The sequence below is a fragment of the Cnephaeus nilssonii genome (genome assembly GCF_951640355.1).
Source record: "Cnephaeus nilssonii genome assembly, chromosome: 19".
Taxonomy (NCBI): domain Eukaryota; kingdom Metazoa; phylum Chordata; class Mammalia; order Chiroptera; family Vespertilionidae; genus Cnephaeus; species Cnephaeus nilssonii.
This window is the reverse complement of record NC_137090.1, coordinates 34,363,728-34,379,850: the sequence shown is the minus strand read 5'-3', so window position 1 is coordinate 34,379,850 and position 16,123 is coordinate 34,363,728. Positions and strand designations below refer to the sequence as shown.

Here is a 16,123-nt window from a genome sequence, read left to right as displayed (position 1 = left end):
TTCTCCTTTAATGCCATTTTTCTTAGAACTACAGATGTAAAGGCATACAGCGCCTTGGGAGAAGAGGTCTGAGCCGCTCCAGGCTTGCCCTAGGTTGCGGTGGTGATGGCGGCTGCATTTTTCCTCCCATTTCCCATTCAAACATCACTGACTCTGCTTCAGCTGTAGTGAGTCATCACTAGTTAGAACCCAGCAGGCCTGCACTGGCTGTTCCCTGCACCGTTGTGCAGTGTAAAGAATGGGAGGAGGGGTTCCCACCCCTCTTGACATTCTGCATCTTTGTAGGTGGCTGTCTAAGGCTACAGGAATCCAGCTGTGCTTTAAAAATGTATTTATGTAACAGTCAGGAAGAAAAAGACAAGAACCACACACAGCATCAATTAGCAGGAACAGGAGAAAATTGACATTTTACACCAGAGCTTTTGTTATTGAAAGTTTATTATATCCAGATGCCGCCATTCTGCCCTCCAAGAACTCCATGCCAAGGCTCGGGCTTTGTGATGATGGTCAGCAGCAGGGAAGGAACTCCGGCCTCCCCACCCCCATTCCTCACAGCCTTTTCTTGCCTAACCTTTCCATGTAATCTCCCACTTCTCCTCCAGAGTGGCCCCCCCACCCCCCACTTCCAGCCAGGCTCACTTCAACCGCCCCTGCTCCATCTCTATCCCTGACTCTGGGCCTTTGCCTAGATGCTTCCCCCCACAAAAATATTCTCCCAACACTTCTCCATTCAGCTCAGGGTGCACCTGAGGATTAACAACAACCAATTCTCTATCTTCACAACAATCCTCTATCTTCACGTCAACATCTGTCCTGTCACACACTGACACTTCTTTTTGTTTTGGTTTTTTGTTACTCCTCACCTGAGGATATTCTTCCACTGCTTTTTTAGAGTGGAAGAGAGGGGAGAGACAGAGAGAGAAACATAGATGTGAGAGAGACACATCAATTGGTTGCCTCCTGTGTACACCCTGACCAGGGCCAGGGTTCAAGCCTGCAACATAGGTACATGCCCTTGACCGGAATTGACCAACGTTCTACCCTCTGGGCCAAATCAGCCGAGGTGACACTTCATTTTCTTACACTTACATTACACTGCAAGGCTATGAAATATTCAGGAAACATGTCGACTGCCTCCCATGCTGGGCCCACGGTGCAACGCTCATCAATCATGGCAATCTTTTTCATGGGTCTTTGGTGTAATTTCAGAACCGTTCCCGAGACAGCACTCTAGACAGCCACTTCTAATAAGCTGAAGTTGGTACAAAAGGCAGAAGCTGCTTGCTGGGTAGTAGTAGAATCTTCTCTGTTTCATGTATGTTATGATAACTCCGTGAGAGTAGGAATCATGTTTATGTTACTTCTGCTCCCCCTAGGCCCACCCCTCATGCTTAAGTGTGAACCTCATCTCCCAGTTATGTCGGCCCAGTACATACTCAGCTGATCAACCTCCACACTTTGTTCCTGAGGGAGGGGAATGAAAGGTGGGAAGGACCTAATCCAGTCAAATACTGTCAGTATAAGATATAAATGAATTCAACAACAACAACAAAAAAGCAAAGGTTATCATTTCTTCCAAATACTGAACACTACCTGGAGTTTTGGCAAGATCGCCTTGTAGGACCACTGGAGAAAGGGATGTGTGGCACATCGGCCGGTTTATTGACTGGAATCACAGGAGGCGCCTTATATCCCCGAAAGTGCTTACAACCAAGTTAGAGAGTACACAGGGTCAAGCCCTGGTCAAGGCGCAGCTCAGGCCGAGACCCAGTGTCTGCCCGTTAGAGCAGTGGTCGGCAAACTGCGGCTCGTGAGCCACATGCGGCTCTCGAGCTGCAGTTTGCCGTTCTGTTGACTAATGAGTTTGCCGACCACTGACTTAGACTCCCGATTCCAATAATTACAGGCTGTTGTTGTTCCTTGTGATTAAGCCCCTATCCCAGTGGTCGGCAAACTCATTAGTCAACAGAGCGGCAAACCGCGGCTCGCGAGCTGCATGTGGCTCGCGAGCTGCAGTTTGCCGACCACTGTGTTAGAGGCTTTGATCTATTTGGGGAGGCAGGACCCTCATGCTTATGATAGTTAGATTCCCAGATAGCAACAAAATGCTAATTTTGCAGTCTACACAAAACGAGCAATTGTTTTAGACAATGGAAATACCACAGGACACTAGAGAAAATGTCACAGCAGATTCAGGTGAGAGAATTAAGGCACGGAACCAGAAGTGAGCACAGAATATTGTGGGAGGAAGACAGGGTGGGAAGGAGGAGATGGGTTTGGCTGAGGTAGAAGATACAAAGGAGAAAAGTCAGCCTGCAGATTGATTTATACACTCCTCTGTATTTCCTCAGCAAATTTTTCCTATCTTTATCCCTTCACACTGTGTACCACAATCCTTCTTTGGTCTCTCTCTCCCACTACAGCTATAAGCCTATAACACATGTGCTGGGTGCATTATAAATATAATCTCATTTAATCCTCTCAATAGACCTGAGTAGAAGGCCTATTAGCCCCATTTAATAAATGAAGAAACTGAGGCTGAGGAAAATAATACAATTTTCCCTATAGAATTTATCAGAACTAGAATATGAACTTGGGTCTGACTCCAAAGTTAAGCTCTATCCACTCACTAGACCAGTGGTCGGAAAACTCATTAGTCAACAGAGCGGCAAACCGCGGCTCGTGAGCCGCATGTGGCTCGCGAGCTGCAGTTTGCCGACCACTGCACTATACTATGCTTTGATTTCAAAACTGTAAAGCACTAGACAGATATATGGTATTTTGATTATTGCTGTTATTCACTTTCTCTTCAGCTTGAAGAAACACGTCATGGATGTAGATGGTGTCTTTTCCCCTCTTCACTGTAGCTGGGGCCTAAGAACTGTGTAATACTGTTGGGAGTTCCATTGATAAATAAAATGACCTAGGAATAGAGACTTCTGCGGAGTAGTATCACTAGAGGTAAATAGTAAAACACAATGAGAAGAAAAACCACATTGCAGACCAAACTTATCGATGGATGACCAAGGCAGATTCTTCTGCTGGGCCTGCGCACGGCATATGGAAACAATGTTCTCATGGGAAGTAAAGGAGTGACGGCATTGGGAGAGGAAGATGACAGTCAGGAAAAGCTGGCAAGGAGGTAAGCATGGACAAACCCCCAAAGGTCCCCAGGAAGTTACAGAACTTGCTAATTCAAGGGCACTCAAACTAGTTTGTTACTCTCCCCCCTCCGCTGCCGCCGCCTTCTCCTTCCTTTTAGTTAGGACCAAGGATTTGGATCTGGTATGGCTTGTGGGGTTGGGGAGCCAAGGTTTAGCTTGAGCCCAACTGGGAGATGGATTACATATAGGTAAATGGAGCATGTAACTAAATATGGGGAGGACATTGGGAGCCAGGTTTCTTATTGCCATAGAAGGCAGTTACAGACAGGTAAAGGAGGAAGCTAAAATAATCCCTATGGTTAGATTAGAATTGGAGGTATCAGCATAAACACACAGGTTATAACATAGAAATATAGTATAAAAATAGATATAGAGGCCCTGGCCGGTGTGGCTTAGTTGTTTGGAGCGTCGTCCTGTACACTGAAAGGTTGTGGGTTCGAATTCCAGTCAGGGCACATACCTGGGTTGTGGGTTCGGTCCCTGGTTGGGGTGCATACGAGAGGCAAACAATTGATGTTTCTCTCTCTCCCTTCCTCTCTCTAAAATCAATAAACATATTCTTGGGTGAGGATTAAAAAAAATAAATATAGAGAAATGTGTCTATACACATACATATAGTTCTTTTTAAAAAAAATATATTTTATTCATTTTTTTTTTTTTTTACAGAGAGGAAGGGATAGGGATAGAGAGCTAGAAACATCGATGAGAGAGAAACATCGACCAGCCGCCTCCTGCACACCCCCTACTGGGGATGTGCCCGCAACCAATGTACATGCCCTTGACCGGAATCGAACCTGGGACCCCTCAGTCCGCAGACCGACGCTCTATCCACTGAGCCAAACCGGTTTCGGAATACATATAGTTCTTAGTATATGGACCTACAAGCATGACACCCAAGCCTAATGACCATATCTGATGCCAAGAACTTGGTTTCCAAATATCATTCCTACCAAAGGAACAAGGGATCCTAAAAAATGAATGACTCTAGGGCTGAGGTAGGAAAGCCTAGTATCTTCTGTTGTACCAGAAAAGTGCTAAAAAAAAAAAAAAAGAGAGGTGCAAATAAGGTGAAAAATGAATTTGAAGGGGGTCCCAATAGCTAAATCAGGGCCTATTTGAGCATTAAAATAAATAATGATGGGTCCTGGAAGGAAAAAAGAACATTAGTGAAAAAAATTGGTGAAATCCAAGTTAGGTCTGATGTTTAATACTGTACCAATGTTAACTTGTTGGCTTTGATAACTGTACTATGGTTATGTAGGAAGTTAACATTAGAGGAACATGAGAGAAGGGAATATGAGAAATCCATACTATTTCTGAAAATTTTCTGTAAGTCTAAATTTATTCCAACATAAATTTAAAAATAAAAAGATAGTAATGACTAGAACCCATTGAATAAAATAGAAATTTATGAATCCATACAATATAAGTAGATGGGGGAGAAGATAAAGCTTTTGCTTAAAATATAATGTCACCCGGCCGGTGTGGCTTAGTGGTTGAGCATCGACCTATGAACCAGGAGGTCACAATTCGATTCCAGGTCAGGGCACATGCCTGGGTTGCAGGCTCAATCCCCAGTGTGCAGCCAATCAATGATTCCCTCTCGTCTTTGATGTTTCTATCTCTCTCTCCCCCTTTCCCTTCCTCTCTGAAATAAATAAAAAAATAAAATTAAAAAAATATATATAATGCCAACTAACAAATGTAAAAGAAATGACAATTAGAAAAATCATCATTTGACAACAATGTTAATAATAAATGATTCAGGCAAGTATCAATGAGTGTTTAAAATAAGTCAGTGAAAGATGAGAAAAAGGCTATACCTATGGTTTCAAAATTTCTCCTGGCACTAATTACTTATTAATAAATATAGAAAAGTGGCAAACACCATCTAAACTGAGTAATAAAAATGAACACAAATTGAAGGACAAACTGACACTGATGCCTCCTGACATGGATTACTAAGAACACAGCCCCACTTCTGCATAAATCATCCATCATGAGAAAACACCAGACTGAAGGACATTCCACAAAGTACTGGCCTGTACGCTTCAAAAATTTCAAGGTCATGAAAGATAAAGGATGAGTTATTTTTCTGGACTGAAGGAGACCAAAGAGACAAGTACATGCAACCCATAATCCTGGAGTAAATTCTGGGTTATAACAAACATGATTGAAAGTAACTGACAGAGAAACTTAGGCTTGAGGAAGCCAGAAGAAGCAGGAGCTCCATTTCAACAGAAGTTATGAGAGGGGACTCAGGAGGACGGGCAGAGATGGTTCACTAAGAGCTTTTCTGAGTGAGATGTAACTGAATGAACAAAGTGCCTATGCAGAGAAATCTCTTCCTCAAGAGTAAGCAGCAGAAAAGCACTACATTCCCAAGAGTAGAAGACATACAACCTTCCTCCTTGAACGTAAACAAAAATTGAGAAAGCTGCTTAAAGCATAGAATGACAGCTTAGCCTGACCTGTTAAAGAGGTGGCTTCGGGGACATCTCCACTTTCTGTCTCCTCCCAGGTACTGGCTCTGCAGTACTCCTGCTGCTTGGCTTTTGGCTGGGGCAGGTGCTGCCAGAACTTTCCCTGGGCAGGTGGGAGGCTGGGGAGATGAAAGGATGGACCCCAGGCCAGGCCCAGCAGAAAGCTGGCAACACTGATCAGGCCACCCAACCGTTGCCTAAGAGTCCAGAACAAGATCACAGGGAGGGCAGGGCACAGTTCTTGAGCACCATTTACTTGTGCCAAGTACCCACATGTCACCTCATTTCACCCTCACCACTAATCCTAGGAGGGGAGCATTACTAACTCCCCTGCAGAGGGGGCAGAACAAACTCGGACAGGTTAAATACCATGCTCGAGGTCCCAGGTGAGCAAGGGCAGAGTTCTGACTCAAATCCAGGTCTGTCTGGCATCCAGATCCACGTTCTTTCCACTACACTGTGTTGGGTCTCTGTCATCTCGGAGCTTGTGAATGGTCTAAGATATTCCTCCCTTGAAAATTTCTGAGTCAGAGCTACGAGAGTAGTAATTTGTACAAAATCAGTCCCCACCTGAGCTTCTCCCCCAGCCTTAGAATTCTCTGACTTAAGGGAAGAAAGGCTTTATAGAATCCCTTGAAATTGTACTCAAAAACTGTGTGTAGGTTCATGAAGATTTGTTTTGGCAAGAGTGTCCCTGGCTTTCATCAGGTTCTCAAAGGGATCTATGACTCAAAAACGGTTAATAACCACTGCTTTAAGCATTATTTGGTCTGATTCTCTCCTTTCACAGATGAGGAAATGGACTTCGTGAATTCTATTTTCTACTTCAAGCTTTTGCTGCTTATTCTGGAGCTACAACAGTACAACCTACGCAGTTCTCCTCCAAGCAGCTTCCGCCACTTCCCTCGTGCTGTGGAAACATCCTAGTGAGGCCAAATGGCAGGATGAGTGGCCAGCACTTCATTTTTCAGAGAGAAATGGAGAGTCCCTACGGAAGGGAGGTCTGGCTCTTTGCCAAAGTACCATGAACAATGAGTATTCTTTATATGAATCAAGGCCATGTGAAAAGAGTAGATACCAGAATTAGAATAATTTGGAAAAATGACTCTTTAGACCTGGTAGGTTGGGGAAGAAAGTGTATGGTTATCTCATATGCATTTTAAACCCTGGACCCAATAGCTTTTAAGCCTTTTTAAAAATAAAAATTTGGGTTGATAAGAAGGGGCTTTGCTCAATAACAGCCATCCAGGTGGGTTGCTTTAAAACCTGGTAATCTAGTCGGCAAATAGCTGATTCTTTTTCTAGCCCTCTCTGGGTCTTACTAACTTCTTGAGAAAAACTTTCTGAACGCAAAAGATGGAGCGCTTTTAAAGGACTAAGAGGCAGGAGCATTATCTTAATACACTGAGATTTTGCTTCCCTGCTATAGTTGACAACAGTTCTGCTCAAATAAACGCACAAAAATTCTTTACAGGTCTTAAATGTTTCTTACAAAGGGAAATCCAGATTATTTGTATTAATTTCGTCTTTGTAAGAGGAATATAATTAAGTAAAACCTCCTCAAACCAGAAGAGAAAGGACCATAGGTCCCTCCAGTGACAAAATAGGAAGGCAAAAAGGAAAATCTCGAAGTGTGGAAACTGTCAACTATGCACAGAAGGTGGAGGCCCCAGACTCATTTCTGGGACCCGGCAGTCAGAATCCACTTGGGATAGACTGGACTAGGGGCCTGCACTGGTTTTTTATCAACGTTTTCCCATCAAAAAAATGTCAGGGATGGAAGAAAATAACAAAATACAAGAAGTTTAAAATAAGTAAATAACTAAAAATAAAGGACTACGAGGCAATAGTAACGATGACCCTCTGTGTGCCTGCAGGCAGAAACCCAGTGGGTAGAAAGCAGGAATAAAACTGTGGCATTACAAGGCAAAAACTGTCCAGGCAACTTATTTGGGTGGGGTGAGTGGGGGGGGAGCAGCAAGCAGGTTTTTTGTTAATGTAGAAACTCTTTTACAAAGTTCATTTTCTGGGATTTTAATCTGAAGCATTTAGTCACTGGGGAGGAAAAGAATAGAAGTTAGCTATAAAAATCAAGTAGGTGACACTTTTATTGGGGCAGAATGGGACAGTCCAAGAATGTAGATAGTGATTCATTCTCCAAATGCTCATCTATTTATAGTGTGTTCATCCTGGAGTTATTTCTTTGTTTGCCTTCTTTCTTTTTTATTTTGATTGATGATAGGCATGATATTTTGCTTTGATGTGTTTCTAAGTGTAGTTTCGCACGGTTCAGTAAAAATGATGCAGCCATCAAGTATGCGATTATTGCAGTATGATGGTCCGACTGTATGGCAGTGTTGTAGCAGCTTCCTAGTTTCTCCCTTTCCCTCTTTTTAAATCTTCAGTGAGTTTTTATTTTCTTCAGTCTTCAATGATGAGAGAAATATTATGAAGACATTGCTATCTAATTCTTAACCTTTTTCAATAAAAAATTCCTGTGTTCAGTAGCATGGTTAATGCTGCTGTTTAGCCTTCCCCTCCAAAATGTACACGGTAGCTTGGAATGTTCACAACTCGCGTGCATGGCAGCAGAAGATAATTCCTATATTCTATATCGCTACCGTTTTGCATAAAATAAAATGGAAAAGATTGGTACTTAGAAAAAAACTGGGTAGGTGAATAATAATAATGTTCCATGTAGTGAATCCACTTATATTCTCTTAATCTTATGATTTACCCCTAAAACACATTTGGAAACAAGAATTCACTAACCTATGACAAAATCATTAAAAAGGGGAAAAGAAAAGAAAAAAAAAGACTGGGTGTTGGTGCCTAAATGCTTTCCCAGAGAACTCCCCTCAAGAACTTTTCACAGCCGCTCTTGTTCCCTGCATGTGAGCCACTGTCTGGTCCTCTTATGTGTGTTCTACAGGCTACCAGGCCTCCACCTGGAGCCTGGGCCAGCCTGTCTCCACAGCTCTGCTGTTCCAGAAACCCACCCTGTTCCAAGTCCGCCTTCCAGTGTGGAAGGGTCTGCATACTCTGGCTGTGGGCAGAGGGTTCAGGGACAAGAGGGGGTTTTCTAGCTTTGCATGAGCAGTGGACACGGGATCACACATGCTCTCTGACTGTAAGGAAACTTGGCTACACTGGGCTGCTCTATAAATTTTCTGGAGCCCTTAAGTTTGTAAGATGCACATACATTAAATAAATGACAATCCATAAAAGAAGGTAAGAACCCGTCAGTCCATACTGACAAACAAATGGGGGAGGAGGGGGGCTCTTCCTTACAGTAGCACTCCAATTAGTAAATATAGAAGAAGTGATGGAAACAGACGCTAACATCTGGCAAACAATACAGTAATAATCATGTCGGGCAGGAATCATCAAAGGATGTCAAAGTGAGTAGGCAAAGTGTGATGAAAAACAGGATATTTACATAGTCCCAAAGTATCCCCCCACAAAATACTCATTAATTAGAAAGAGGAAAACAGTAGCTTCACAGCAGTGAATGCTGGCAGACACCGCTTAAAGCAAGTGGTCAAAGTCAGCATCTCCAGCAATGGGACGAATCCACATGACGCGTCTCCTGATATGATGCACTGAGGACACGACATGACCTCTGTGGCATTCTTGCCCAAATTCTTGCTTAATCAGGATTTAATTGAGAGGCAACATCAGACAAACCAAAATTAAGGGAATTGTACAAAACAATTGCTCAATACTCTCTAAAAGTGTCAAGGTCATGAAGGTAACAAAAAGACTGAGGAACTATTCAAGATTGAAGGAAATTTAAGATCCTGACAACTAAATGCATAACTGGATCTTGAACCAGAAAAAGGGCATTCGTGGGACAATGTTACTCTCCTGATTTTGATAACTATGGTTATGAAAAAATGTTAACATTCTCTGGGGGAAGGGTCTCTGAGAATTTTTGTAACTTTTTTGTAAGTCTAAATGATTTCAAAATGAAAAGTTAAACAAATTATACTTGAAAACATGTACATTAGAGATTAGGCTGTCTTTCTCTGTTTGCCAGCGCCTGACATTGTAAAGCCCGTGGGCTGACACATACAGCTATGTAAGGGCTTGGTGCCCAGGGGGAAGGGGATGTTGGGATCCATTTGGGACCTTATTAGAGTCAAAATCAGGCTTCTGAGATTTATAGACACAATAAATGATAACATTCAAGAGATATAAAAATATCCTTAACAGGTTTCCCAGGAGGGTCACAGGCATGCCAAGTCCTTCCTTCCACCTCGGGAAAGAGCTGTGTCCTTGGGAAGCCCGACCACAAACAGAGGAGGGGGAAATGCAATAGAAAACAGCAAAATGTTCATCACTCACTTGTCCTGGGACTCAATATACACGTAGAGATGAGGCTCAAAACACTTGGAAACAATGCCATGAAATGGATTGTCTGGGGCTTTAGGCTTCTTTGGCTGTAAAGAAAAAAAGACAAGAAAAGAAGAAAAAAGAAACCCTATACTTGAGCTGTCTTTGAAAAATTTCAAGCAGTTTCAAAGTAAATATTTCTTCCAAGTTCACTCCTAACTATAGATAAGAAGCACTCAATGTAACTAAACTGGCCCTAGCTGGTTTGGCTTAGTGGATAGAGTGTTGGCCTGCAGACTGAAGGGTTCCGGGTTCAAGTCCGGTCAAGGACATGTACCTGGGTTGCAGGCTAGATCCCTGGCCCCCGTCGAGGTGCATGCAGGAGGCAACCAACCGATGTGTCTATCTCACATCAAAGTTTCTCTCTCTGTCTCTCCCCCTCCCTTCCACTCTCTCTAAAAATATCAATGGAAGAATATCCTCCGGTGAGGATTAACAACAACAAAAAAGTAACTAAACTGGGTCTACATCCTGCATTATAATTCATGCCAACTTGTGAACAATAAGCTGGCTTTGTTAGCAACATTTTCTCGCTTGGTATGGTGAAAATTTACTGCTACTTTGATAATACATGCATTTTCAATTTGGAAGTGATTCATCATCTGACTGGTGTTTTAAAAATTTAGATCCTAGCTAATAACAGCATCTTATATTTATAGTGCTTTAAAAGTTATAAAATTGCTTTCACATGATCTAATTTTGATAGCCTCTTTTTACTGATTGTTATTATGAACCAGGCACGTTGATACGAAGTAATATCTCATCTACTCCTCACAACCCTCAACGTAGAAATTTTTACTATTATTTGTACCTAAAGAAAAGGAGTTCCAGCCGGCCAGGTGGTTCAGTGGTTGAGCGTGGACCTATGAACTAGGAGGTCACAGTTCGATTCCTGGTCAGGGTACATGCCTGGGTTGCAGACTCAATCCCCAGTTCAGGAGGCAGCCAATCAATGATTCGCTCTCACTGATATTTCTCTCTCTCTCTCCCCTTTCCTCTCTGAAATCAATAAAAATATATTTTAAAAGAAAATTTCTGATTTTGAGCTGTGGTAATTTAAGTGGATGTCCTTCTTCTTAAGAAATACATACTGAAATCTATAGAGGTAAAGGGCATGGTATCTGCAAACTAACAAGTTGTTCTGAAAGAGAGATGGGGGGAGGGAGGGAGAGAGAGAGGAGGAGCGGGGAGGATGTGATCAAAGTAAATGTTAACAACCAGTGAACCAAGGTGAAAGATTTTGAGTTCCTTGTAATATTCTTAAAACCTTTCTCTAAATTTGACATTATTTTTTTTTTAAGTGAAATAAAATAGAAGACCTGGGAGATGGGTGCCAATGGCCTGGCAGAACATCCCAGAGACAGCTGGGGAGCAGTCTTAAGAAATGGCACCCACCCACATTCTGGATGGCCCAGAGGACACCAATGTGTGGGAAAATACAGAAATCCATGCCTGAGCAAACAAGGGGTAAGATCAAGTCCCCGGTTTTGAGAATGCACTGTGTTAGTTGTCACCAATGGGGAAAGCTGGGAGATGGGTACACAGGACCTCTGTTCTCTGCAACTTCTTGTGAATGTATATGTAATTATCCCCAAATAACGTTTTTTAAGAAGTGGTTCAGGAGAGAGAGAGAGATGGACTCTGAATGTGAAGAAGTTTTAGGAATACCTTACCCTATTTTATTTTGCTTGTGTTCCTTTTTATGCATGCATGAAGATGACATGATAAAAATCTCTAAGTCTGAAGAACCCATTCAGTAAAAAATACAGATTCTAAATGATGAAAGAAAATGGCTACATGACGTTCCAGCACACTCATCCTGACCAGTCTTCCTCGGGCCCTGTGCTTGACGAGCCCCACAGCACACTCTGAATTTGGCACTCGGAGAGCGGCATAATCAGACAGAGCAGGCGTCCCCACCCCACCCGCAGGCGACTCTGCTCAGCCCAGCCTCTGCCCACTAATGCCGCTCCTGGCAGTGAGAACAGAGACCTGCCACCACAGCTCTCGGTCCTCTTGCAGCGCTTTCAGTGTGAGATGGAAGGAAGAGAACAACAGGAGAGACTGCCTGAACTTTCCTTTCTTTCCATGGGCTGCCTCCTGCCCTTGACTGTGCTCATATTGAGATAATAGGTGCTGGAATTTCAGCTTAAGCTGGTGTCTCCTTTTGCACCGTCCAGCTCCCCAAAGGGTTGGTTCTCAGCTCAAAGCATCTACTAAGTCATTTAGCAGTAGCATTCGGGCTGGCTTTCTGAGTGTGTGAATTCTGTCCAAAAGCTGCAGATGTTGAAGCTATTTCCTCCTGGAGTTTGATGGAATAATAAAAGGTTACTGTTGTCACAGTAAGGAGGTCTGCAGCTGGCCCCATTTCCTTTTATTACTATCCAATGTAAACAGATTAAGTCTTACTGCTCAGATCACCAGAAGGGGACATTTTTAACCAGAAATTCCTTATTTCTTCTGCCTCTTTCTTTTAGACTTGGAGTACCCTCATTCTCTTTTCATATGCCATTTTATTTTTATCATTGGGAATATGCTGGCAACTGATTGTTCGAACTAAATGCCTCTTTTCAAGTTCATCTCCCTTCCCCATAACCTGAACAGTGGCAGTGAGCAGGAATGAGCCTTACAATGGGGGCACACTGTCCGCTGACTGCAGGGCCGCGGTGGGTTGGGTGACCCAGGGTAACCGCTGGGGGCCTTCCCCCACTACCTCTGGCTAAGCTCGCCACAGCGAACTGTGGACTTCCTCCACAGTGCTCCACAGGGCTCCTGTGCACCCAACTGGAAGCCACAGTAATGGCTGGGAAGAGGAAGATCCTGGAGCTCCCACTTAATCAATCACAAGCAAGACAAGTGCTGGCGAGGCCTGCAAGGTCGGGGAAGGTATGTGAGGAGGCATTTGTCACTGGTGTGTAAGTTTTATTACTAAGAAGCAATAGGCTGTGAAATTGAAAGTGGATAATCTAGTCTGGGGATTTTTTTAGTACTTTATTTTTAAACACATTAAACGCCTGGATGAAAAGAAATTTCACCTGGAAGTCCACGATAAAAGTGGCTCATAATAGGACTCCTCTCAACTCTCCACAGTGATACCTGATGGGGGCACTCAGGAATCAGTTTGAAAGCAATTAGCTCTTTCTAAAGATCAAGAAACCAGGGAAGTCTGGAGAAAGTAAAAATCTAGCCTGGCCGACATAGCTCAGTGGTTAAGCATTAACCTATGAACCAGGAGGTCATAGTTCGATTCCCCGTCAGGGCACATGCCCGGTTGCAGGCTCCATCCCCAGTGTGGGGCGTGTAGGAGGCAGCCAGCCAATCAATGATTCTCTCTCATCATTGATGTACCTATATCTCTCGCTCCCTCTCCCTCTCCCTCTCTAAAATTAATAAAAATATATCTATTTTAAAAATCTACTGAAGGTCATATGGTCAGATAATGACAGACCAGACTGGCACTTTCCCTACCACAGGACTCTGCTTTACCCACATGAGTCTGTGTTCTCCGTCCTTAGAATGAGCAGGTCTTGGTCATTATTACAATAACCTTGAGCTTCCAGAACGAGCAAAAAGTTTCACAAGAAATAATAAAAATCGTGTTTTACCTGGCAAAACTGATTTTGTAGGAAATGGGGAATTGTATCCTAATCCAGTTTAATCACATCCAGAAATGACTAGCTAAAGGGATAACTTTTCATGGCAGCACTACAGCATCTGAGTATTCAACTACACAGTTCTGGACATGACAATGGCAGCCACCAGCGCTTGGGAGACATGGCACCCAGGGTGGGTGGAGGATATACACCAGAAGAATGAGCTCTACATACAGCTTCCTCCTTCCCATCCGGTCCTTCCTCCCAAAATGTTACAAGAAATCTTGTTTTTCCCCCACGCTGGCTGATAGGATGGCTTTAAATCAATTTCATTTAATCCTATAGATCTCTGGGATACAGCCTGAAGGTACCCTTCAGTTTTATTCATTCACTTTTACTCATGGGAGTAATCCCTACGTCCTCTGCTTTTCATTGAGACATCACAGGGTAATAAAAGTGCCAAGAAAGGAATCCTAGTCTCTGACTTCTAGGCCTGGCTTCCAGTCCTAGCTCCTCCACTTCCAGACTAGGCAACCCGGGCAAGTCACTTAACCTTTCTGAGCTGCAGGCATTGCAGCTCATATAAAATCATATAAAATGAGAGACGGGCACTGTGAAGATGAAATGAAATAAAGCATGTGAAAGACTTTTAAACTACAAAGCACCATAAAAATGTGAGGTATCCATGTTATTATAATTATTTAATCAATGGACCAGACACATTTTATTGCATCACTTCAGAACTGCCCTTGGAAATTCTGCTCTCCTGGCTCCTGCCAGGATTGTACACCACCCTCGCCATGCTAGAAATACAGGGTGAGCTGCAAAGAGTGTGGCTAGGTTTCCCAGAGCTAGTCTTCCTAGCCAGCCTTCCTTTGGTGAAGTCTAGACCAAACCAACACTATAAAATAATTCTTTAGAAGCCAAATGTAGAAAATTAAAAGGAAGGATCACTAATCCAGACAGAAAAGGTTCTGATTTATTGCTCTAAACCCTTCTTGTCATAAAATGGCAGTGAAACAAAAACACAGTTCTTGTAGGATGAAGAGAGAGGAAATTTAGAGTTGGACAGAAAAATCCGAAGGAAATGAAAGTGCTAGTGTTCTGGGAAAAGTAACTCCAAATACGCCACTGGGTCACCTTGATGTTGCCAGGCCTCCCCAATGGCTTCCAGGCCTAAAGCGATCGGCTTTCACTGAGCGGAGGCCACCCCCAGCTGATGGTGCTAACTTTGCTGAGGATCTTTCGGCCTTTCATGTCATCACCGGACCAGATGAGAGTACAACCGAAAGCTAAGCTGACAAGTTCAGGAGATGATGACTGAGGCAGGGCAGAATTCTGCGGCCCCACCTCATGGGCTAATTAAGCTTGTGCGTGTGGCTAATTCCGGTGGTGAGGCTTTTGGGAGCAGAGAGGCGGGGCAGGAAGGGCTGCTGTTTCACTCAGTTTTCTAAATACACTTTCAGATAAAGGCTTTCTATAAAGACCACCAAAGTTGTAATCTCTGAATGTGGTCAACAGCCAAAGATCATATTTAAAGCGAGCAGACCCATTTTCAGAAACAAGCATGAGGTAGGATGCAAGTGGAAGTGCAAACCAGACTTACTTGATCTAAATCTCCTTTCTCCATTGCCAGTTCCTCCATCTCTGGTGTTGACTCATCTTCCAGGAAGGGATTGGTAGATGGGGGTGGAGATTCGAGTTTTTTCTGTTAAGACATAAGAGATAGGTTTCTTCTGAGCTCTCCCCATTGCTTTTTCCAAGTCTCCCCAAGAGCTACAATCATGACATCTGACCTAATGAGCAAGAACTGAGGCAACATGACCACATTCTCACCTTTAGGCCATCTTCTTCTTTTTTTTTTTAAAATATATTTTATTGATTTTTTACAGAGAGGAAGGGAGAGGGATAGAGAGTTAGAAACATCGATGAAAGAGAAACATCGATCAGCTGCCTCCTGCACACCCCCTACTGGGGATGTGCCTGCAACCAAGGTACATGCCCTTGACCAGAATCGAACCTGGGACCCTTCAGTCTGCAGGCCGACGCTCTATCCACTGAGCCAAACTGGTTAGGGCTTCCCATCTTCTTGAAACCTTATTGCCCACCCAACCCCATCCCAATCCCAATCTGGCTAAAACTCTTACTTATCCTTCAGTATGCAAATTAAAAGTCCCGTCTGGGAAGCCTTCCCCATTGTCAAGTTTGGGTTAGATGTTCCGCCACCATCCCACCGGCACATCCCCTACCCAGGTATTTACTAAAATATTGCAATTGCCCATTTATTTGTCTCCTCCCTAGATTCCATGATGGCAGGGATCACGTCTGTCTTGTTCCCCATCCTAACTCTGGTGCCTGGCATGTAATAGGTGCTCCATGAATATGAATGAATCAAAATGCCAGATGGGTTTGAATTCAAGAACAAACTATAGCAGGGCCTGGAGGTGCACACTTGTAGTCCCAGCTACTCGGGAAGCTGAGGCAGGAC

General features: G+C 43.4%; 1 protein-coding gene across 1 annotated transcript in view; it reads right to left on the bottom strand.

Annotated features, from left to right (window-relative positions):
• VPS53 (VPS53 subunit of GARP complex) overlaps positions 1-16,123 on the bottom strand; it is a 148,432-nt gene that overhangs the window by 51,910 nt on the left and 80,399 nt on the right. Inside the window, exons 12-13 of the mRNA XM_079798870.1 lie at positions 15,242-15,343; positions 9,995-10,089 (exon numbers count right to left, since the gene is read on the bottom strand). Coding sequence (XP_079654996.1) covers positions 9,995-10,089; positions 15,242-15,343 — 197 coding nt within the window. The remainder of the gene's footprint in view (positions 1-9,994; positions 10,090-15,241; positions 15,344-16,123) is intronic.